Source organism: Staurois parvus, unplaced genomic scaffold, assembly GCF_062004578.1.
Source record: "Staurois parvus isolate SC_StPar_1 unplaced genomic scaffold, SC_StPar_1.0 ptg001525l, whole genome shotgun sequence".
Classification (NCBI taxonomy): Eukaryota; Metazoa; Chordata; class Amphibia; order Anura; family Ranidae; genus Staurois; species Staurois parvus.
The window spans coordinates 350,636-376,269 of record NW_028319321.1 but is presented as its reverse complement, the minus strand read 5'-3'; the positions used below and the strand labels follow the sequence as shown (position 1 = coordinate 376,269).

General features: G+C 47.5%; 1 protein-coding gene across 1 annotated transcript in view; it reads right to left on the bottom strand.

Annotated features, from left to right (window-relative positions):
• The window catches only part of LOC149435381 (uncharacterized), a 97,434-nt gene that overhangs the window by 10,996 nt on the left and 60,804 nt on the right, over positions 1–25,634 (bottom strand). Inside the window, exons 5-7 of the mRNA XM_089662712.1 lie at positions 5,707–5,934; positions 5,420–5,626; positions 5,170–5,311 (exon numbers count right to left, since the gene is read on the bottom strand). Coding sequence (XP_089518838.1) covers positions 5,170–5,311; positions 5,420–5,626; positions 5,707–5,934 — 577 coding nt within the window. The remainder of the gene's footprint in view (positions 1–5,169; positions 5,312–5,419; positions 5,627–5,706; positions 5,935–25,634) is intronic.

Here is a 25,634-nt window from a genome sequence, read left to right as displayed (position 1 = left end):
CTTTATTCATGGACCTTAGTCAGAGAGTGAGGAAACAACCATAACTGTCTTTTATAGGAGAGACAGTGATGAGAGGATTCTAGGACGAGGGTCCCCACCCCCTCTATCACTCATCACCATCTTCCCAACACAAGAAGTACTGCACTTCCTTATTTAGTCCATGATTTAGTCATGAAGAACAGTGGGGCTGAGCCCCACCAGAGGTCAGAGAGTGAGGATGGGGGGAGAACAACCAAGATGAAGACTGGACTGATCCTGAAGACCACCATCATTGGGGTATTGACTCCTCCCTCATTATCACTTTCTGTTTAAGGGTCCAAAGTTGGAGGATGTTATCACATTATTATCACCATGTAAAAGTCTGTGCTCCAATCACATCATCCGATATAAAATGTCCAGCTGGGAGGAAATGGGTGTAACAAAAGAGAATCCATATTATGTGTATATATAGCAGTGGGGGGAGGGGGAGAGCAGAAGTCATGACTATGGAATGTACAACATAGAGTATATAGTGCAGGGGTCAGGGGTATGTAATGTACAACATAGAGTATATAGTACAGGGGTCAGGAGTATGTAATGTACAACATAGAGTATATAGTGCAGGGGTCAGGAGTATGTAATGTACAACATAGAGTATATAGTGCAGGGGTCAGGAGTATGTAATGTACAACATAGAGTATATAGTGCAGGGGTCAGGAGGATGTAATGTACAACATAGAGTATATAGTGCAGGGGTCAGGAGTATGTAATGTACAACATAGAGTATATAGTGCAGGGGTCAGGACTATGTAATGTACAATATAGAGTATATAGTGCAGGGGTCAGGAGTATGCAATGTACAACATAGAGTATATAGTGCAGGGGTCAGGAGTATGTAATGTACAACACAGAGTATATAGTGCTGGGGTCAGGAGGATGTAATGTACAACATAGAGTATATAGTGCAGGGGTCAGGAGTATGTAATGTACAACATAGAGTATATAGTGCAGGGGTCAGGAGTATGTAATGTACAACATAGAGTATAGAGTGCAGGGGTCAGGAGAATGTAATGTACAACAGAGTATATAGTGCAGGGGTCAGGAGTATGTAATGTACAACAGAGTATATAGTGCAGGTCACATGACAGTTGTATACAATGGATGGCTTAATTTTTTTCCCAAAAGAAGAACAAAAATTTTGAAAAAAAAACCCCACATTTTTCTTTGTTTCTGTTATAAAAGTTTGCAAATAAATAATTGTTCTTCATAAATTTAGGCCGAGATGTATTCTGCTACATGTCTTTGGTGAAAAAAATCCAAATTAGTATTTATGATTTAGTCTGAAGGGAAGTTATAGAGTTCACAAACTATGGGAGATATCTGAAAATTGATCGATCCTGAAGTACTGACGGCCAATCTAATTTCTAGAGGTCTAAGATTGTCAGGACAGTACAGATATCTCCCAAATGTCAGGACAGTACAGAAATCCCCCAAATGTCAGAACAGTACAGATATCCCCCAAATGTCAGGATGGTGCAGATATCCCCAAATGTCAGGAGGGTGCAGATATCCCCCAAATGTCAGGACGGGACAGATATCCCCCAAATGTCAGGACGGGACAGATATCCCCCAAATGTCAGGACGGGACAGATATCCCCCAAATGTCAGAACGGTACAGATATCCCCCAAATGTCGGGACGGTACAGATATCCCCCCAAATGTCGGGACGGTACAGATATCCCCCAAATGTCGGGACGGTACAGATATCCCCCAAATGTCAGGATGGTACAGATATCCTCCAAATGTCGGGACGGTACAGATATCCCCCAAATGTCAGGACAGTACAGATATCCCCAAATGTCAGAAAAGTACAGATATCCCCCAAATGTCAGGACAGTACAGATATCCCCCAAATGTCAGGACAGTACAGATATCCCCCCAAATGTCAGGACGGTACAGATATCCCCCAGTTTTTACTTTGGGTACAATGTTGTATGATCGCGCAGTTGTCATGCAAAGTGTGAGAGCGCTGAAACCTGAAAAATGGCCTGGGCAGGAAGGGGGAAAAAGTGCCCGGTATGGAAGGGGTTAGTGGGGTACCCCAAGGTACAGTGTTGGGACCCCGACTTAATAATATATTTATAAACAATATAGGGTCTGATATTAAAAATCCCAAGGGGGATATGATCACCATGTATAATACATAAGGGGGGATATGATCTCCATGTATAATACATAAGGGGGGGATATGATCTCCATGTATAATACATAAGGGGGGGATATGATCTCCATGTATAATACATAAGGGGGGATATTATCTCCATGTATAATACATAAGGGGGGATATGATCTCCATGTATAATACATAAGGGGGATATGATCTCCATGTATAATACATAAGGGGGGATATGATCTCCATGTATAATACATAAGGGGGGATATGATCTCCATGTATAATACATAAGGGGGATATGATCTCCATGTATAATACATAAGGGGGATATGATCTCCATGTATAATACATAAGGGGGATATGATCTCCATGTATAATACATAAGGGGGGATATGATCTCCATGTATAATACATAAGGGGGGGATATGATCTCCATGTATAATACATAAGGGGGGATATGATCTCCATGTATAATACATAAGGGGGGATATGATCTCCATGTATAATACATAAGGGGGATATGATCTCCATGTATAATACATAAGGGGGATATGATCTCCATGTGTAATACATAAGGGGGGATATGATCTCCATGTATAATACATAAGGGGGGGATATGATCACCATGTATAATACATAAGGGGGATATGATCTCCATGTATAATACATAAGGGGGGATATGATCTCCATGTATAATACATAAGGGGGGGATATGATCTCCATGTATAATACATAAGGAGGATATGATCTCCATGTATAATACATAAGGGGGGATATGATCTCCATGTATAATACATAAGGGGGGGATATGATCACCATGTATAATACATAAGGGGGATATGAACACCATGTATAATACATAAGGGGGATATGATCTCCATGTATAATACATAAGGGGGGATATGATCTCCATGTATAATACATAAGGGGGGGATATGATCTCCATGTATAATACATAAGGGGGGATATGATCACCATGTATAATACATAAGGGGGATATGAACACCATGTATAATACATAAGGGGGATATGATCTCCATGTATAATACATAAGGGGGATATGATCTCCATGTATAATACATAAGGGGGGATATGATCTCCATGTATAATACATAAGGGGGGATATGATCTCCATGTATAATACATAAGGGGGGATATGATCTCCATGTATAATACATAAGGGGGGGATATGATCTCCATGTATAATACATAAGGGGGGATATGATCTCCATGTATAATACATAAGGGGGATATGATCTCCATGTATAATACATAAGGGGGGATATGATCACCATGTATAATACATCACCTGAGCTCCGACCTCACTGACAACAACCTTCTTGACCCTTTACAGTCTGGATTTCACTCTCTACACTCCACTGAAACTGCCCTACTAAACCTCACTAATGATCTACTAATTGCTAAAACCAATGGCCACTACTCCGTACTCATCCCAACCAATGGCCACTATTCCATACTCCTATTACTTGATCTCTCTGCAGCTTTTAATATGGTTGACCATCCCCTCCTCCTCAAAAAACTCCACTCTCTTGGCCTTCGAGACTCTGCTCTCTCCTGGTTCTCCTCTTACCTATCCCAATGCTCCTTCAGTGTTACCAATAACTCTGCCTCCTCCTCCTCACTCCCTCTCTCTGTTGGGGTCCCTCAAAGTTCCGTCCTTGGGCCCCTGCTCTTCTCCATCTACACCTCCTCCCTTGGTCACTTGATAAACTCCCATGGCTTTAAGTACCATCTCTATGCTGACGACACACAAATCTCTCTTTCTACTCCTCACCTCACCCCTTCAGTCTCCTCCTCACCTCACCCCTTCATTCTCCTCCCGCATTACTAACCTACTAAGTGACATATCGACATGGATGTCACTCCACTTCCTCAAACTCATTCTTTCCAAAACTGAGCTCTTAGTATTCCCTCCAGCCCGTGCCCCCTCCCCTGACTTCTCCATCAAGATCAATAATACAACCATCATTCCCTCCCCTCATGCCAGGGTACTAGGTGTAATCCTAGACTCCCATCTGTCCTTTCACCCCCAAATCCAATCACTGTCCAAATCTTGTAGACTTCACCTCCGCAACATCTCCAACCTCCGCAACATCTCCAAGATACACCCGTTCCTAACCTCAGAAACCACTAAGCAACTTATACACCCCCTTGTTATATCTCAACTTGACTATTGTAACTCCCTCCTCATTGGCCGACCTCATCGCAGGCTATCCCCTCTTCAGTCTATCATGAATGCTGCTGCCAGACTCATCCACCTTACTAACCGTTCTGTATCTGCACCCCTCTCTGCCAATCCCTCCACTGGCCTCCATTCAGTGTCCTCCACCCCTCTCTGCCAATCCCTCCACTGGCCTCCATTCAGTGTCCTCCACCCCTCTCTGCCAATCCCTCCACTGGCCTCCATTCAGTGTCCTCCACCCCTCTCTGCCAATCCCTCCACTGGCTTCCCATTGCCAAATGGATAAAATTCAAAACATTAACAATAACGTATAAAGCCATTTATAACTCCGCCCCAAGTTACATCAGCAATCTTGTCTCCAAATATCACCCAAGCCGTACTTTCCGCTCCTCGCAAGACCTCCTACTCTCTAGCTCCCTGGTCTCCTCCTCCCATGCTCGTCTCCATGACTTCTCCAGAGCTTCCCCCATCCTGTGGAACTCTCTACCCCAATTTATCACACTATCACCTACTCTGCCCACTTTCGGCAATGTCCGAAAAACCTCTCTCTTCAGGGAAGCCTATCCTGCCCTCAGCTAATACTGGAATCTTCTACTCTTCCAACCAGTCCATCCCCCACAGTTACTACCTTTTGTACCACTAGCCCCTCCCTCCTAGATTGTAAGCTCCAAGAAGCAAGGCCCTCTTAACCCTCTTGTATTGAACTATTGTTGCTGCATTGTCTCCCATTATATTGTAAAGCGCTGAGCAAACTGTTGGCACCATAAATCCTGTATAATAATAATAATAATAATAATAATAATAAATGACCCACCTGTGCTGATCTCTGTAGGAGTGTCCTCCTCTATAAATGTCCCCGTTATTCCATCCTCCTCCATAGACTGCTGATCATCCCTCACATACGCCTCTTCTTCTTCTGCTTTCACCTCAAATTCTATATCGATTGGATCTCCACTCTAAATCAAGGAAATGAGAGAAAATATCATCTGTAAAATGTAAGGTCACATAAAATATCCACACATTGTCTTTACAAGTCCATGTTCTAGATGCTCCATCCCACCAACCTTGCAATGGGGAGGGATGGTGTGACCTTCCTGTGTCGAATCCCGGGAATACAGAGGATGGGGACATCTCTCTGGTGGGTTCCTGGTATTAGGTGGCTCCATCATATCCTTGTGTCCTTCTGAAAACTCCTCCATCACTCCATACTCCTCATCCTCCTCTTTATACTCTTCTTTAACATCAATATTATCATCCCCGAGGATTCCACTCTGAAAGATATAATAAAACATTCATTGTAACAAACATGCTGTGTATAAATCACAACTACCAATAATTGTCAATCATCTACCTGATGATGGTGAGGGATGGTGTGACCTTCCTGTGTGGAATCCCGGGAATACAGAGGACGGGGACATCTCTCTGGTGGGTTCCTGTAGCTGGATGACTCCACCATGGTGTCCTGGTACAGATCTTTGTGTTCTTTTAGAAGCTCTGACTGCTCCATCCCCCCATCCTCATCCTCCTCCTCTTTTATCTCTTCTTTAGCCTCAACTTTAGGATCTCTCAGGTTTCCACTCTGAATATATAATAAAAATGACATCAATGGTAACAATGCAGATAATGTACAGATCCTAATGATACTATCAGTGATTGTTCCTCATCTACCTGATGATGGTGAGGGATGGTGTGACCTTCCTGTGTGGAATCCCGGGAATACAGAGGATGGGGACATCTCTCTGGTGGGTTCCCATGACTGGATCCATCTGTAGGAAACACACACACTGACTGAATCCATTGTTTCTATGTGTTTATCAGATGATGGGGGATCTAGGTGGATCCTCCGTACTGCTCTCTCCTTTACAATCAAGTCTCCTCTTGTCTTGGAAATTCGCTTTACCGAATTTCTCCTTACCGTGAGTACTCGCAGTTGGATGCGCAGAAATCCCCCATAAAGCTGTGCGAATCTCGCTTACCACGACTGCAGCCAAACTACACGATTCCTGCCCATCCAAATACTTTGGTTCTGTTGAATTTGTGGGTGATTGGAGCTCCGTTACCCTGGAATGATCACACGACACTCTAGGGCTGGTTGCAACTCACATAAGGGCTGATTTTTGGCTCAGCTCTCTGTTTTATTAAGAATACACACATGCCCCCCACATGAATAAAGTCAATCCCTCCCACCGAACAATACAATGGGGATTGCTTATACAGAGGATGTACATTCCAATTGGAGCATAGCCTTTGCTATTATCTATCACTGGTCCTCCCCCATGAACCTTCTGAGGTCAGCAGACTTCCTCCCCTTCCCCCCTATGAGCCATCTGAGGTCATATTTCCTGTCCTACTAGCTTCTATTGGTATGTAAATTCTCTGCACAAGCACTCCCTAAAAATATCAGTCTGTACCTGGATGGGCCCGATACGATCTTTATTAAAACACATCCATCCGAGATACAGTTTCAAGTTAGTAATGGGTTGTAAGATATGCATAAGCCTACACGTGGAGTTCACACCGCTTGCGCATTGCGTTATGAAGCCCACGTGGTACCATGCTGCTGATATGTGGATACAGGCCCACGGTCTACTGACAGCAGCATTCGCATGGAATGCCGTGGTGGTATACACGCCGGTCTATAAGCGCAGATCTGCCATCTCATCCATTACCAAGCCGAGTACTGTAATACATACATTGTACATGCGCATGGCCCAATTGCAGCCTTCAGAGCTTTAATTAAGCCACACGAGAGACATATGAATAACACGAATACATGACACATTTAAAGTTCGACCAACAATACAAAATTTCCATGACATTCCCTCCTGTTTTATCATATTCTCCTCGTGTCCCTTCTTGATCTTCTTCAGCTTGATGGGTGTAGTCTCAAACTTCAAAGAGTTCCTGTAGTTGTCCCTGAGAATAAAGCTCCACGGGGTACCTGAAACAACAAGACCCGACGCAGACTCGACGCAAACAGGCTTGATTGAAGCGATGATCCTCAAGAGCGTTGGAACCTTCACTACAGGAAGGCTCTTGCAAAAACCACAAACAGACTTGTGGTATGAATAAAGCTTGTGATCCCACGGTGGTCTGGGGAGATCCAGCAACAGATTCTCAAATTGCCCCTGCAGACGGGGCCACACAAGGCTGGTCTCGACCCAGACAGTTTTCCAAATCGCAGACACAAACCATGATGAGGCTTGAAGCTTGCTTGAAGGTCTTGGAGAATGTGGTCTTCAGAGAGATAAATTAGAGGGAAGCCAGGACGTAATCTGTAGAGAAGGTGGATGGTTGGTGAGGTCTTCCTCCGATCAGTGGTTGGAGTGGGATCCCAGGAGCGGGCATGGAGATGTGGTCGTCTGCCCGAGCTTGGTTTACACGGTCGATGAGGCAACAGGAACATCTCACCGCGGCATATAAAAGGCAGATGAAAAAGAGAAGCATCAGGATATACACTCCCACTTCCTTCAACCAAGATCCGATGGAGAACAGGAAATCTCCCAATCCTCCCAAACCCTTGAACGGATTCCAACCCTCACTAGCTATAGCTCTAGCTTTTCCCTGTAGTTCACTAACTTTGTCCATATGGGCCTGGACCTTGTCATCGGTGTCTTCTATCCAAGTACAACAATCCTCTCCGATGAACTCACAGAACCCCCCTTTGGCGGCTAAAAGATAATCGAGGGCCATCTTCTCCTGAAGCACTAAAATTCCCATCTGCCGTTGTTCTTGGGCAATTTCTCTGACAGCCTCTACGGTCTCGTTAAACATACTATCCACGATGACAGAAAAATTGTTCAGGCGCTTCATAAGTTCTATTCCCCATCCTGTCCATGAGGGGAACCAAGCCCATGCCTGGTCGCCCTCAGAGAACAGTTCCCTGCGAACTCTCCCTGCCATCCTTACCTTCTTGTGGACCATCAACTCTTCATGGTCCATCACTACATAGGATGCGGGGACTAGCTTTATGAGGGCACACGAACCTTTCGCGTTCTGGGGAAATGTTCTATAGGCTGCCGAACCACACAGAAAATAGTATGGACCTGTCAGAGCAGAGCAGGAAGAGTTCCTCGTTCGGCCTCTGGTACTGAGCAACAGTTGCACAGACTGGGGGATTGCTCCCTCAGTCTGCACATCACATCCGTCCTTCCAACACACGTGGTCTGGTCGGTCAGTGTGGTTACTCAGAAGGGAAGTCTGGTTAGTCAGATTGACAGTTATACCTCCCTCACAGGTGGTAATCCCAACAAACTTGTTACCTGTGCCAAAGCTGATGTTAAAGCACACCTGAGGGCTGCCTAGCTGCCCAGTTACCCATAATGGACTGGTGAGGGCCCTACAGGAGCTAGAGCTAATATTGGTGCTGAAACTGATGTTACCTGCTAAAAATGTGTCATTAAGTTCTACCGACAAATGTCTACGTGGGGGCTGACCAGGGGTCCCTTGCTTTTTCATGCCGACGCGGATGTCATATAGGGCATGAACAGCGGCCATTGCGGACATGTGATGACTGGGTGGGGGCTTTGAGCATACCCAACAGTTGGTTTTGTTGGCGGTTCTGGCTAAACGCAGGTGCATTTTAAATAAAAGGTTGGGGTATCTGCCGTCTTTTCCTCCGTTCACACACATGTATGACATACAAACAAAAAGAAAAAGGAAAATGACACCCCTCATTCTCTGGTGTAGCTGAAAAGCTTCTTGCAGTGGCTTGCGTGCACCCAGTTGTCTCGTCCCTCGAGTTTGAGTGAGGTAGGTGTCGTCAGCTGGACTTGGTATGGTCCGGTGAACCGTGGCTCGAGTCCGGTTCTTTGATGTTTCTTTAGGACGACCCAATCACCTGGCTCAATAGAAAGAACACCTGTTATTGTATTTGGATCGGGGAGCGATTCGCGAACCCGATGGTGTATCTTCTGCAGCTCCCGTTGCAGAGATTGCACATAACCTGTAAGCTGTGAATGCAAAGACGACAACTGTTGAGGAAAGTACAACCCTGTTTTGGGAGGTCCCCCAAACAACACCTCGTAGGGTGACAGCCCATGTGGTTGCCGAGGGGCATTCCGGATGGAATAGAGGGCAATGGGGAGACACTCAGGCCAAGGTTTTTTGGTATCGGCCATGATTTTGGAGATCCTGTTTTTAAGGATTCCGTTGAGACGTTCAACCTTACCGCTACTCTCGGGGTGATACGGGGTGTGTAGCCCTTGGTTGATGTGAAGGGCTTTACATACCTCTGCAAAGATCTGTCCAGTGAAGTGTGACCCCCTATCGGACTCGATGGTTTCAGGTAGACCCCAGCGGCACACAACCTCAGACAGGATTTTCTTCGCCGTGGTACTAGCGTTGGCACATGTGACGGGCCACGCTTCAGGCCAGCCTGAAAACATATCTACACAGACCAAGGCGTATTCGTACGGCCCACTCTTTGGTAACGAGATGTAATCGATCTGGATGCGTTGGAAGGGGCGTTCAGGTTTTGGTGAGTGCCTTTGGGGTATTACTACCGTTCTGCCAGGGTTGTGTAGGGCACAGACTAGGCAAGAAGCTGCAAAGGTAGCTGCAGCAGTACTGAACCCAGGTGCAATCCAATGCTCGTCTACCAACGCACACATAGCCGTCTTAGATTGGTGCCCAGGGTAGTGAGCCAAGTGGGCCATCATGGGGAAAAGGGACTTTGGCAAACACCATCTTTTGTTCAGGCACCAAATGTCATTCGACCCTTGGGAGGCTCCTGCTGCTGTCCATCTAGCCTTCTCCTGCAAACCCGCCTGTGATTGCAGTTTTTTAAACTCGTCTAATGAAACCTCTGAAGGGATGGCCAGCATCAGAACCCCCGTTTCCTGAACCAGTGCACCGGCCTTTGCGGACCGATCTGCCAAAGCGTTTCCACATGCCTCCACACTAGTCTCAGTGGTATGAGCTTTCACCTTAAGAACAGCAATCTCCCGTGGCAGGCCGAAGGCAATGAACAACCTGTCAATCAGTTCTGCATGCTTCACCGGTTTACCTGAACTTGTGAGAAATCCCCTCGCTTTCCAGATGGGACCAAAGTCATGTGCAATACCAAACGCGTACCTCGAATCCGTATAAACATTAATCCTCTGACCTTCATGTAACTCACATGCCCTGGCCAGTGCCCACAGCTCAGCTTCCTGAGCTGACATATGTGCGTTCAGAGAGCCCTTTTCCACAACGTCACTTTCCGTCGTGACCGCGTAACCAGTGTGTGGCTTACCGTCTTGGGTGTAGTACCTGGACCCATCGACAAAAAGATTTTTCGCTTCCGGTATTGGCGTTTCCTTCACTGGGCTGATCGCCGCTGACTCCAGTTCCATCAAAGAAATGCAGTTGTGTCCTTTGGAAGAGAGGTTAGTAGTGGACAAAGAAGACATGTTAGTAGAAGAGGTGTTAGTATTGTTAGTCGGGTTGCAAAATTCAGCACCGTCGTTGTTGTCCTCCCCCCCTTTCTCGTCTTCCAACACAGGAAGAAGAGAAGCTGGGTTAAGAATAGTGCATCGTTTGATAGAGAGGTTAGTAGGAGTTAGGAGGGCTACCTCGTATTTGGTCAATCTTGCTGCAGAGAGATGTTTAGTTTGGACCTGGTTTAGGATCTCTTGCACCGAGTGCGGAGTGTAGAGTGTGAGGGGTGAATCCAAAACGATGTCACCCACTTTTTGGACAAGGACAGCACAAGCAGCCACTGCCCTCACACAACCCGGGGACCCTTTGATGACTGGGTCCAGAGCGGTCGATAGGTACATGATGGGGCGGTATTTGGTTCCGTGAAGTTGGGTTAGTACTCCGGTTGCATGGCCCTGACTTTCATGACAGAAAAGGTAGAAAGGTAGGTCATAGTTGGGTAGACCTAGGGCTGGTGCTATTGAGAGTTCCTGAGTCAAATCTTGAAGAGTTGACCAGTCGTCATCTGACATTTGAAATGGTGTTTTGGATGTCAGCTCATACAGGGGACCAAGTTTGTCCGAGATGTTGGGGACCCAATCTCTGCAGTAGTTGATAAGGCCGAGGACGGCTCTCAGCTGACGGTGGTTTTTGGGTCTCTTTAGGTCTTGCAATGTCTGCACTCTTTGGGTTGTTAGGTGCCTGGTGCCCTGAGAAATACAATGCCCCAAGAAGATGACTTTTTCCTGGCAGAGTTGTAATTTCTCCTTGCTGGCCTTGTTGCCCGTTGACGCCAGATGGTTGAGTAATGAAACAGTATGTTGATAACAATCCTTTTTAGTGGGACAGCAGAGGAGCAAGTCATCAACATACTGTAACAACACCACCTCTGGATTCATTGGGGTCCACTGATCTAACACGATTTTCAGCTTGCAGCTGTATTCCGAGGGACTGGTTACTGCTCCCTGGGGGAGACGGGTCCAGGTAAGTTGTCGGCCCTGGAAGGAGAAGGCAAAAAGGTACTGACACTGGGGATCCAGGGGTACCGAGAAAAACGCGTTTGACAGATCAATGACGGTAAAAAATTTTGCATTGGGTGGTACGGTTGCCAGCAGGGTGTGTGGATTGGGCACCAAAGGGGCATCACTGATGATGATTTTGTTTACCGCTCTCAGGTCATGTACCAGCCGGTAGGTGGTCGGTTGACCAGGTGCTGTCTTTTTTGCTACTGGGAATAATGGTGTGTTACATGGCGACTGGGTTGGGGTGAGGACCTTTATCTGTAGATAATGGTCGATCTGGGTTTTTAGGCTGTCCATTTGAGCTACACTTAAAGGATATTGTGGTAGTTGTGGTAACACGCTTCCTGGTCTGATGTTGACTGTAGTTGGAGGTACCGGCAAGAGACCCACATCATATTTATCTGCTGCCCAAACTTTGGGGTCAACTTCAGCCAATACGTCCAACTCCAGACAATATGTAGCCTCGGTGAGATAAGGTAGGGCCAACAATGTGCACAGTCTTTCTTCCGACAGGGCACTACTCACCACAACACCCGATGGGGTGAACTCAATGACAGCTTGAATGTCTGACAAGATGTCCGCTCCCAAAAGATTGATGGGGACGTCATCTGAGACCAGCACTGACCTGACAGCCTCAGTGTGCAGACCTAACCTGAAATGGAGTGGTTTGGTGGACTGTAGAGACACTGTTTGACCTGTGAGACCTACCGTCGGTGTGTTTGCCCCTGAGAGGGGTACCTTGCCTTGGATGTCCTGTTTTCGCAAGACTGTTCTGGCTGCACCGGTGTCGATGAGGCAAGGGAGGGGATATTTTAATTCCTCGAGAAAAAGATGGATCTGGGCCGACACCGATTTGCCAACTTCCTATGAGGATTCATAGGAGTTACTTACCATGGTGGTCATAGGGGCGGGGGACTCATCAGGAATGAACTGCCACCGACCTTTAGGTAATTGGGGACAGCTCCTCCTCATGTGCCCCGTTTGGTGGCACTGGAAGCACCTGGGTGGGGGCCTATCCTTCCTGTGACCCAGATCCCTTGGTTTTTCGTGTGGGGTCTGGGACATAAGAACTTTGGCCTTGTCTTGTTTTCTTCTATCCATTTCCCTCTCTATTGCCGCAAGAGTGGAAAGGATAGCAGGGATAGACATCTCATTATATTCGGGTCGGGCCAGAACCAGCCTTTCCCGAATTTTAATATTGATGCCTTCCAAAAATTTGGCCCGCAACAGAATGTGCGTCGCGGTCACCTTTACCCCTTCAGTTGGAGCATCAGGTCCAACTTCCAGATCCGCATCCAGTGCCGTCTGCTTGAGACGGCGCCAGAAGCAGGCGCTTTCCTCATTAGGACCCTGGGTGAGCTTCATCATGTCCGTAGTAGAGGTAGCACCATACATTTCTGGAAGCTTTGCCTTTAGCTGTGTACAGAACTCTTTGCCCCCTGAAGTCATCTCCTCATGCGTGGTTATAGAGCACCCTGCAATCACTGTACTGGCCACTTCCATGCCCACCTTTGCCCGTAGGATCTGTGCACAATCTGACCCGCTCATACCATAGCTGAACTGGTTTTGTCCAAACATTCGAGCAAATCCTCTCGGATTGACTCGATAGTCCGGGAGCTCAGCCAGAATAATGCGGATCTCTGCCGGGGTGAAAGGGACATGCCAAACTACCCGTTCCCCTAAAGTCCGTTCCCCCCGTGCATTGGGAGGACCTTCAAATTGCTGCACCCTGACTGGATAGGCCTCGGTCCGGGAAGAGTGCAAGGGCTGACCCAGCTTCATCGGTGGGCTTAGATTAACCACCTCGCTTACTGCACCTTCAGGTTTGAGGTCCCTCAGATCAGGGTATAGCTGGGGGGCAGGGGTCTGATCAGTGGTTCGTAGCGCTTTGATGCAATCCGCCCTGTTTTTTAACCAGGTGTCTATTCCCCTTGATTCACAGATAGTCTGCAAATCGGTTGTTGAGAAGGCTTCATAGTTGGAAACAGAAGGAGCTGGGGTGAAGCAGGGAGAAGGGAGAGGTAGAGGCAGAGGCTGAGGCATAGAGACAGAAGACACAGAAGGTATGTCAAGAGTGACGTCACTAACAGAAGAGACAGGTGCAGTTATACTTATCTCAGCCACTGTTGGTTGTTGGAGAACCCCAGTAGACCCTGATCCTGCCTGCCTTAGTAGAGTCAGCCCTGAAAGAGCTTCCTCCACCTCTGACACTGGATCCTCCTGTTTTATTCCCTCTGGAGGCCAGGTATACATCACCTGGTTCTTCCGGACAGACACCAGTTTATGTATGCCCTGCTTCCCTAATCGGATTGACCTGTGAAGCCATAGCTGTGCGATCTCTAGTTCTGACGCCTGCATCCGTGGTTCAAATTCAGAGATGAATTTTTCCCACCTCCATGCGTCAAATGTACCTTCCCGGGGAATTTCCCATCTGGTACCCTTCGACCATTTATTCCACCTTTTGAGGGGTTCTGTAGACTTCCCCCCCAAACTCACCTTCATCAGTTGTGCAGCTGTCCTTACCCTGAAGAGGGCTGGTTCCCCCTCTCTCTTCATGGACTGACTACTGCCCATCGTGACTAGTCACTGGTATATATCCCGCGTCCGGGTACCTGTTTACCCCCTGGAGCACTCGGTGGGATCCTACCGAGAGGCCTGATTCCACCACTTTCCCAGCACAGCGTAATTTATGTGATACTTATCGATCACCCGAAGCGCATCAAGTGGCGGTCAGACTGAGAGCACACCTCCCACTCCCACAGCGCAATTTGTGTGATCCTGACCACCCGAAGTGTTTGTGGTAACCAGGCTAAGCGTTACACTTCCCTGGACCGCCCACTCGCACAGCGTAATTTATGTGGTTCTCATCACCCACTGTGTTTGGCAGGCCACACCGCACAATGATGAAAGTGGCTTTTCTCTCCCTGCACACAGTAGCTAACACAAGTCAAAACAAAAAGAGGGGTTCTTGGATGTTACTTAGGGGTCACTGGTTGGGCAGAAACCTGCTAACTGACCTTTAGGAAATTTGTGTAAAAAGAAAAAAACTTTCCTAATACACACAGAAAAACCCTTTTTCAACCTGAAAAACTGTTAAAAAGGACAAAGTGGATCCTTATGAAAAACACGGGACGTTTCACAGTAAAACAATTACACCGAGGTAAACCGAAAAACTGCGCCAAAAGTAACCTTGTTGCTGACTCAAAAATCACTCCTATCAGCACCGCTAAACGATCCACGTTATACACGCAATCTTTACTGCAACCACCTAGAACCGTTTACACAAAAAGTCTGCTGGACGTGAAACACGCGACACAGCAGCTTAAAACAAACCCGCTTTACAATAAGGAACTACTTTTAACAGGAAAAACACAAGAAAAACATAATCACTATACAAGAAATCTATGTGCAAAAACCCAGACTACACCGCGCTCACTAAATGTGGAACACGTGAAGGGAAAACTCGCTTAATACACTTTAAATTGGCTGGCAATACGCAAATTTAAAGCTAAAAGCAAACAAATGAAACTGTAAAAAATTTGGATTAAAAACACAATATGGGTCAAATGCATATAGGAAACTTCATGCACATTGCATAGAGATTACTGCACATTTGGTAGCCAACGAAATGGCCACCAAACAAAAGGAGTCCATGTGGTTTAGTCAAGAAAATGACCCCCCACAGAGGAGCACATGGCAGATACTAGAATGACCCCCCCACAGGGAAACACACGGCAACGCTAGAATGGCCCCCCACAGGGAAGCACACGGCAGCCTCTAGCCTCAAAATTGCCTCTTACATAAAACAGACTTTTAGACAGAACATACACTGGACAATTACACAACAATATGAAGCACACATACAACACAATTTGGGCACAATCACAGAACGGACATAAAACACCAACATATCACACTAACATGCACATGTAACAGAAAGGACCCCCTGCTGCATGCTTGCTGGGAGCAGTAATACCACAAAACATTGTACAGACCACATAACACAGATCTTACAACAGTTAACAATTAACCTAAGCCTTTCAGCACTGTAATAATTACCTCACGTGGAGGGGGGTAAAGCAATCACCACAGTACCTACAGCCCACAAATACTTACCTAACACTATGCAACAACTTTTACCCACTAAAACATATACCCGTTTAATTTTTGGTTGGAAGATTTTTAAACTTGACCAAATCCAGCCAACCAAAACCCACCCCTCTGCTGCTCTCCGCAGAGACAAACCCTCGTCTTTCACCCACAAAATCAAGAGTTTAGGACAAAAAACGAGGTCCTTGTTAAGCGGTATTTCTTGTTAGCTAACAGAGAGCGAAATCAGCCACACGAACACGCAAAAAGCGATCCTCTTAATGGCAGAGAGACCTGAAATGTGCCGGCATACTTTTTGCTAGTTCATGATGGCCATTCCCCCCTCGTTCTAGGTTAGCTACGCAAGAATACGCGTTAGTATCCACCAGGCTCGCCAAACTGTCTTGGAAATTCGCTTTACCGAATTTCTCCTTACCGTGAGTACTCGCAGTTGGATGCGCAGAAATCCCCCATAAAGCTGTGCGAATCTCGCTTACCACGACTGCAGCCAAACTACACGATTCCTGCCCATCCAAATACTTTGGTTCTGTTGAATTTGTGGGTGATTGGAGCTCCGTTACCCTGGAATGATCACACGACACTCTAGGGCTGGTTGCAACTCACATAAGGGCTGATTTTTGGCTCAGCTCTCTGTTTTATTAAGAATACACACATGCCCCCCACATGAATAAAGTCAATCCCTCCCACCGAACAATACAATGGGGATTGCTTATACAGAGGATGTACATTCCAATTGGAGCATAGCCTTTGCTATTATCTATCACTGGTCCTCCCCCATGAACCTTCTGAGGTCAGCAGACTTCCTCCCCTTCCCCCCTATGAGCCATCTGAGGTCATATTTCCTGTCCTACTAGCTTCTATTGGTATGTAAATTCTCTGCACAAGCACTCCCTAAAAATATCAGTCTGTACCTGGATGGGCCCGATACGATCTTTATTAAAACACATCCATCCCAGATACAGTTTCAAGTTAGTAATGGGTTGTAAGATATGCATAAGCCTACACGTGGAGTTCACACCGCTTGCGCATTGCGTTATGAAGCCCACGTGGTACCATGCTGCTGATATGTGGATACAGGCCCACGGTCTACTGACAGCAGCATTCGCATGGAATGCCGTGGTGGTATACACGCCGGTCTATAAGCGCAGATCTGCCATCTCATCCATTACCAAGCCGAGTACTGTAATACATACATTGTACATGCGCATGGCCCAATTGCAGCCTTCAGAGCTTTAATTAAGCCACACGAGAGACATATGAATAACACGAATACATGACACATTTAAAGTTCGACCAACAATACAAAATTTCCATGACATTCCCTCCTGTTTTATCATATTCTCCTCGTGTCCCTTCTTGATCTTCTTCAGCTTGATGGGTGTAGTCTCAAACTTCAAAGAGTTCCTGTAGTTGTCCCTGAGAATAAAGCTCCACGGGGTACCTGAAACAACAAGACCCGACGCAGACTCGACGCAAACAGGCTTGATTGAAGCGATGATCCTCAAGAGCGTTGGAACCTTCACTACAGGAAGGCTCTTGCAAAAACCACAAACAGACTTGTGGTATGAATAAAGCTTGTGATCCCACGGTGGTCTGGGGAGATCCAGCAACAGATTCTCAAATTGCCCCTGCAGACGGGGCCACACAAGGCTGGTCTCGACCCAGACAGTTTTCCAAATCGCAGACACAAACCATGATGAGGCTTGAAGCTTGCTTGAAGGTCTTGGAGAATGTGGTCTTCAGAGAGATAAATTAGAGGGAAGCCAGGACGTAATCTGTAGAGAAGGTGGATGGTTGGTGAGGTCTTCCTCCGATCAGTGGTTGGAGTGGGATCCCAGGAGCGGGCATGGAGATGTGGTCGTCTGCCCGAGCTTGGTTTACACGGTCGATGAGGCAACAGGAACATCTCACCGCGGCATATAAAAGGCAGATGAAAAAGAGAAGCATCAGGATATACACTCCCACTTCCTTCAACCAAGATCCGATGGAGAACAGGAAATCTCCCAATCCTCCCAAACCCTTGAACGGATTCCAACCCTCACTAGCTATAGCTCTAGCTTTTCCCTGTAGTTCACTAACTTTGTCCATATGGGCCTGGACCTTGTCATCGGTGTCTTCTATCCAAGTACAACAATCCTCTCCGATGAACTCACAGAACCCCCCTTTGGCGGCTAAAAGATAATCGAGGGCCATCTTCTCCTGAAGCACTAAAATTCCCATCTGCCGTTGTTCTTGGGCAATTTCTCTGACAGCCTCTACGGTCTCGTTAAACATACTATCCACGATGACAGAAAAATTGTTCAGGCGCTTCATAAGTTCTATTCCCCATCCTGTCCATGAGGGGAACCAAGCCCATGCCTGGTCGCCCTCAGAGAACAGTTCCCTGCGAACTCTCCCTGCCATCCTTACCTTCTTGTGGACCATCAACTCTTCATGGTCCATCACTACATAGGATGCGGGGACTAGCTTTATGAGGGCACACGAACCTTTCGCGTTCTGGGGAAATGTTCTATAGGCTGCCGAACCACACAGAAAATAGTATGGACCTGTCAGAGCAGAGCAGGAAGAGTTCCTCGTTCGGCCTCTGGTACTGAGCAACAGTTGCACAGACTGGGGGATTGCTCCCTCAGTCTGCACATCACATCCGTCCTTCCAACACACGTGGTCTGGTCGGTCAGTGTGGTTACTCAGAAGGGAAGTCTGGTTAGTCAGATTGACAGTTATACCTCCCTCACAGGTGGTAATCCCAACAAACTTGTTACCTGTGCCAAAGCTGATGTTAAAGCACACCTGAGGGCTGCCTAGCTGCCCAGTTACCCATAATGGACTGGTGAGGGCCCTACAGGAGCTAGAGCTAATATTGGTGCTGAAACTGATGTTACCTGCTAAAAATGTGTCATTAAGTTCTACCGACAAATGTCTACGTGGGGGCTGACCAGGGGTCCCTTGCTTTTTCATGCCGACGCGGATGTCATATAGGGCATGAACAGCGGCCATTGCGGACATGTGATGACTGGGTGGGGGCTTTGAGCATACCCAACAGTTGGTTTTGTTGGCGGTTCTGGCTAAACGCAGGTGCATTTTAAATAAAAGGTTGGGGTATCTGCCGTCTTTTCCTCCGTTCACACACATGTATGACATACAAACAAAAAGAAAAAGGAAAATGACACCCCTCATTCTCTGGTGTAGCTGAAAAGCTTCTTGCAGTGGCTTGCGTGCACCCAGTTGTCTCGTCCCTCGAGTTTGAGTGAGGTAGGTGTCGTCAGCTGGACTTGGTATGGTCCGGTGAACCGTGGCTCGAGTCCGGTTCTTTGATGTTTCTTTAGGACGACCCAATCACCTGGCTCAATAGAAAGAACACCTGTTATTGTATTTGGATCGGGGAGCGATTCGCGAACCCGATGGTGTATCTTCTGCAGCTCCCGTTGCAGAGATTGCACATAACCTGTAAGCTGTGAATGCAAAGACGACAACTGTTGAGGAAAGTACAACCCTGTTTTGGGAGGTCCCCCAAACAACACCTCGTAGGGTGACAGCCCATGTGGTTGCCGAGGGGCATTCCGGATGGAATAGAGGGCAATGGGGAGACACTCAGGCCAAGGTTTTTTGGTATCGGCCATGATTTTGGAGATCCTGTTTTTAAGGATTCCGTTGAGACGTTCAACCTTACCGCTACTCTCGGGGTGATACGGGGTGTGTAGCCCTTGGTTGATGTGAAGGGCTTTACATACCTCTGCAAAGATCTGTCCAGTGAAGTGTGACCCCCTATCGGACTCGATGGTTTCAGGTAGACCCCAGCGGCACACAACCTCAGACAGGATTTTCTTCGCCGTGGTACTAGCGTTGGCACATGTGACGGGCCACGCTTCAGGCCAGCCTGAAAACATATCTACACAGACCAAGGCGTATTCGTACGGCCCACTCTTTGGTAACGAGATGTAATCGATCTGGATGCGTTGGAAGGGGCGTTCAGGTTTTGGTGAGTGCCTTTGGGGTATTACTACCGTTCTGCCAGGGTTGTGTAGGGCACAGACTAGGCAAGAAGCTGCAAAGGTAGCTGCAGCAGTACTGAACCCAGGTGCAATCCAATGCTCGTCTACCAACGCACACATAGCCGTCTTAGATTGGTGCCCAGGGTAGTGAGCCAAGTGGGCCATCATGGGGAAAAGGGACTTTGGCAAACACCATCTTTTGTTCAGGCACCAAATGTCATTCGACCCTTGGGAGGCTCCTGCTGCTGTCCATCTAGCCTTCTCCTGCAAACCCGCCTGTGATTGCAGTTTTTTAAACTCGTCTAATGAAACCTCTGAAGGGATGGCCAGCATCAGAACCCCCGTTTCCTGAACCAGTGCACCGGCCTTTGCGGACCGATCTGCCAAAGCGTTTCCACATGCCTCCACACTAGTCTCAGTGGTATGAGCTTTCACCTTAAGAACAGCAATCTCCCGTGGCAGGCCGAAGGCAATGAACAACCTGTCAATCAGTTCTGCATGCTTCACCGGTTTACCTGAACTTGTGAGAAATCCCCTCGCTTTCCAGATGGGACCAAAGTCATGTGCAATACCAAACGCGTACCTCGAATCCGTATAAACATTAATCCTCTGACCTTCATGTAACTCACATGCCCTGGCCAGTGCCCACAGCTCAGCTTCCTGAGCTGACATATGTGCGTTCAGAGAGCCCTTTTCCACAACGTCACTTTCCGTCGTGACCGCGTAACCAGTGTGTGGCTTACCGTCTTGGGTGTAGTACCTGGACCCATCGACAAAAAGATTTTTCGCTTCCGGTATTGGCGTTTCCTTCACTGGGCTGATCGCCGCTGACTCCAGTTCCATCAAAGAAATGCAGTTGTGTCCTTTGGAAGAGAGGTTAGTAGTGGACAAAGAAGACATGTTAGTAGAAGAGGTGTTAGTATTGTTAGTCGGGTTGCAAAATTCAGCACCGTCGTTGTTGTCCTCCCCCCCTTTCTCGTCTTCCAACACAGGAAGAAGAGAAGCTGGGTTAAGAATAGTGCATCGTTTGATAGAGAGGTTAGTAGGAGTTAGGAGGGCTACCTCGTATTTGGTCAATCTTGCTGCAGAGAGATGTTTAGTTTGGACCTGGTTTAGGATCTCTTGCACCGAGTGCGGAGTGTAGAGTGTGAGGGGTGAATCCAAAACGATGTCACCCACTTTTTGGACAAGGACAGCACAAGCAGCCACTGCCCTCACACAACCCGGGGACCCTTTGATGACTGGGTCCAGAGCGGTCGATAGGTACATGATGGGGCGGTATTTGGTTCCGTGAAGTTGGGTTAGTACTCCGGTTGCATGGCCCTGACTTTCATGACAGAAAAGGTAGAAAGGTAGGTCATAGTTGGGTAGACCTAGGGCTGGTGCTATTGAGAGTTCCTGAGTCAAATCTTGAAGAGTTGACCAGTCGTCATCTGACATTTGAAATGGTGTTTTGGATGTCAGCTCATACAGGGGACCAAGTTTGTCCGAGATGTTGGGGACCCAATCTCTGCAGTAGTTGATAAGGCCGAGGACGGCTCTCAGCTGACGGTGGTTTTTGGGTCTCTTTAGGTCTTGCAATGTCTGCACTCTTTGGGTTGTTAGGTGCCTGGTGCCCTGAGAAATACAATGCCCCAAGAAGATGACTTTTTCCTGGCAGAGTTGTAATTTCTCCTTGCTGGCCTTGTTGCCCGTTGACGCCAGATGGTTGAGTAATGAAACAGTATGTTGATAACAATCCTTTTTAGTGGGACAGCAGAGGAGCAAGTCATCAACATACTGTAACAACACCACCTCTGGATTCATTGGGGTCCACTGATCTAACACGATTTTCAGCTTGCAGCTGTATTCCGAGGGACTGGTTACTGCTCCCTGGGGGAGACGGGTCCAGGTAAGTTGTCGGCCCTGGAAGGAGAAGGCAAAAAGGTACTGACACTGGGGATCCAGGGGTACCGAGAAAAACGCGTTTGACAGATCAATGACGGTAAAAAATTTTGCATTGGGTGGTACGGTTGCCAGCAGGGTGTGTGGATTGGGCACCAAAGGGGCATCACTGATGATGATTTTGTTTACCGCTCTCAGGTCATGTACCAGCCGGTAGGTGGTCGGTTGACCAGGTGCTGTCTTTTTTGCTACTGGGAATAATGGTGTGTTACATGGCGACTGGGTTGGGGTGAGGACCTTTATCTGTAGATAATGGTCGATCTGGGTTTTTAGGCTGTCCATTTGAGCTACACTTAAAGGATATTGTGGTAGTTGTGGTAACACGCTTCCTGGTCTGATGTTGACTGTAGTTGGAGGTACCGGCAAGAGACCCACATCATATTTATCTGCTGCCCAAACTTTGGGGTCAACTTCAGCCAATACGTCCAACTCCAGACAATATGTAGCCTCGGTGAGATAAGGTAGGGCCAACAATGTGCACAGTCTTTCTTCCGACAGGGCACTACTCACCACAACACCCGATGGGGTGAACTCAATGACAGCTTGAATGTCTGACAAGATGTCCGCTCCCAAAAGATTGATGGGGACGTCATCTGAGACCAGCACTGACCTGACAGCCTCAGTGTGCAGACCTAACCTGAAATGGAGTGGTTTGGTGGACTGTAGAGACACTGTTTGACCTGTGAGACCTACCGTCGGTGTGTTTGCCCCTGAGAGGGGTACCTTGCCTTGGATGTCCTGTTTTCGCAAGACTGTTCTGGCTGCACCGGTGTCGATGAGGCAAGGGAGGGGATATTTTAATTCCTCGAGAAAAAGATGGATCTGGGCCGACACCGATTTGCCAACTTCCTATGAGGATTCATAGGAGTTACTTACCATGGTGGTCATAGGGGCGGGGGACTCATCAGGAATGAACTGCCACCGACCTTTAGGTAATTGGGGACAGCTCCTCCTCATGTGCCCCGTTTGGTGGCACTGGAAGCACCTGGGTGGGGGCCTATCCTTCCTGTGACCCAGATCCCTTGGTTTTTCGTGTGGGGTCTGGGACATAAGAACTTTGGCCTTGTCTTGTTTTCTTCTATCCATTTCCCTCTCTATTGCCGCAAGAGTGGAAAGGATAGCAGGGATAGACATCTCATTATATTCGGGTCGGGCCAGAACCAGCCTTTCCCGAATTTTAATATTGATGCCTTCCAAAAATTTGGCCCGCAACAGAATGTGCGTCGCGGTCACCTTTACCCCTTCAGTTGGAGCATCAGGTCCAACTTCCAGATCCGCATCCAGTGCCGTCTGCTTGAGACGGCGCCAGAAGCAGGCGCTTTCCTCATTAGGACCCTGGGTGAGCTTCATCATGTCCGTAGTAGAGGTAGCACCATACATTTCTGGAAGCTTTGCCTTTAGCTGTGTACAGAACTCTTTGCCCCCTGAAGTCATCTCCTCATGCGTGGTTATAGAGCACCCTGCAATCACTGTACTGGCCACTTCCATGCCCACCTTTGCCCGTAGGATCTGTGCACAATCTGACCCGCTCATACCATAGCTGAACTGGTTTTGTCCAAACATTCGAGCAAATCCTCTCGGATTGACTCGATAGTCCGGGAGCTCAGCCAGAATAATGCGGATCTCTGCCGGGGTGAAAGGGACATGCCAAACTACCCGTTCCCCTAAAGTCCGTTCCCCCCGTGCATTGGGAGGACCTTCAAATTGCTGCACCCTGACTGGATAGGCCTCGGTCCGGGAAGAGTGCAAGGGCTGACCCAGCTTCATCGGTGGGCTTAGATTAACCACCTCGCTTACTGCACCTTCAGGTTTGAGGTCCCTCAGATCAGGGTATAGCTGGGGGGCAGGGGTCTGATCAGTGGTTCGTAGCGCTTTGATGCAATCCGCCCTGTTTTTTAACCAGGTGTCTATTCCCCTTGATTCACAGATAGTCTGCAAATCGGTTGTTGAGAAGGCTTCATAGTTGGAAACAGAAGGAGCTGGGGTGAAGCAGGGAGAAGGGAGAGGTAGAGGCAGAGGCTGAGGCATAGAGACAGAAGACACAGAAGGTATGTCAAGAGTGACGTCACTAACAGAAGAGACAGGTGCAGTTATACTTATCTCAGCCACTGTTGGTTGTTGGAGAACCCCAGTAGACCCTGATCCTGCCTGCCTTAGTAGAGTCAGCCCTGAAAGAGCTTCCTCCACCTCTGACACTGGATCCTCCTGTTTTATTCCCTCTGGAGGCCAGGTATACATCACCTGGTTCTTCCGGACAGACACCAGTTTATGTATGCCCTGCTTCCCTAATCGGATTGACCTGTGAAGCCATAGCTGTGCGATCTCTAGTTCTGACGCCTGCATCCGTGGTTCAAATTCAGAGATGAATTTTTCCCACCTCCATGCGTCAAATGTACCTTCCCGGGGAATTTCCCATCTGGTACCCTTCGACCATTTATTCCACCTTTTGAGGGGTTCTGTAGACTTCCCCCCCAAACTCACCTTCATCAGTTGTGCAGCTGTCCTTACCCTGAAGAGGGCTGGTTCCCCCTCTCTCTTCATGGACTGACTACTGCCCATCGTGACTAGTCACTGGTATATATCCCGCGTCCGGGTACCTGTTTACCCCCTGGAGCACTCGGTGGGATCCTACCGAGAGGCCTGATTCCACCACTTTCCCAGCACAGCGTAATTTATGTGATACTTATCGATCACCCGAAGCGCATCAAGTGGCGGTCAGACTGAGAGCACACCTCCCACTCCCACAGCGCAATTTGTGTGATCCTGACCACCCGAAGTGTTTGTGGTAACCAGGCTAAGCGTTACACTTCCCTGGACCGCCCACTCGCACAGCGTAATTTATGTGGTTCTCATCACCCACTGTGTTTGGCAGGCCACACCGCACAATGATGAAAGTGGCTTTTCTCTCCCTGCACACAGTAGCTAACACAAGTCAAAACAAAAAGAGGGGTTCTTGGATGTTACTTAGGGGTCACTGGTTGGGCAGAAACCTGCTAACTGACCTTTAGGAAATTTGTGTAAAAAGAAAAAAACTTTCCTAATACACACAGAAAAACCCTTTTTCAACCTGAAAAACTGTTAAAAAGGACAAAGTGGATCCTTATGAAAAACACGGGACGTTTCACAGTAAAACAATTACACCGAGGTAAACCGAAAAACTGCGCCAAAAGTAACCTTGTTGCTGACTCAAAAATCACTCCTATCAGCACCGCTAAACGATCCACGTTATACACGCAATCTTTACTGCAACCACCTAGAACCGTTTACACAAAAAGTCTGCTGGACGTGAAACACGCGACACAGCAGCTTAAAACAAACCCGCTTTACAATAAGGAACTACTTTTAACAGGAAAAACACAAGAAAAACATAATCACTATACAAGAAATCTATGTGCAAAAACCCAGACTACACCGCGCTCACTAAATGTGGAACACGTGAAGGGAAAACTCGCTTAATACACTTTAAATTGGCTGGCAATACGCAAATTTAAAGCTAAAAGCAAACAAATGAAACTGTAAAAAATTTGGATTAAAAACACAATATGGGTCAAATGCATATAGGAAACTTCATGCACATTGCATAGAGATTACTGCACATTTGGTAGCCAACGAAATGGCCACCAAACAAAAGGAGTCCATGTGGTTTAGTCAAGAAAATGACCCCCCACAGAGGAGCACATGGCAGATACTAGAATGACCCCCCCACAGGGAAACACACGGCAACGCTAGAATGGCCCCCCACAGGGAAGCACACGGCAGCCTCTAGCCTCAAAATTGCCTCTTACATAAAACAGACTTTTAGACAGAACATA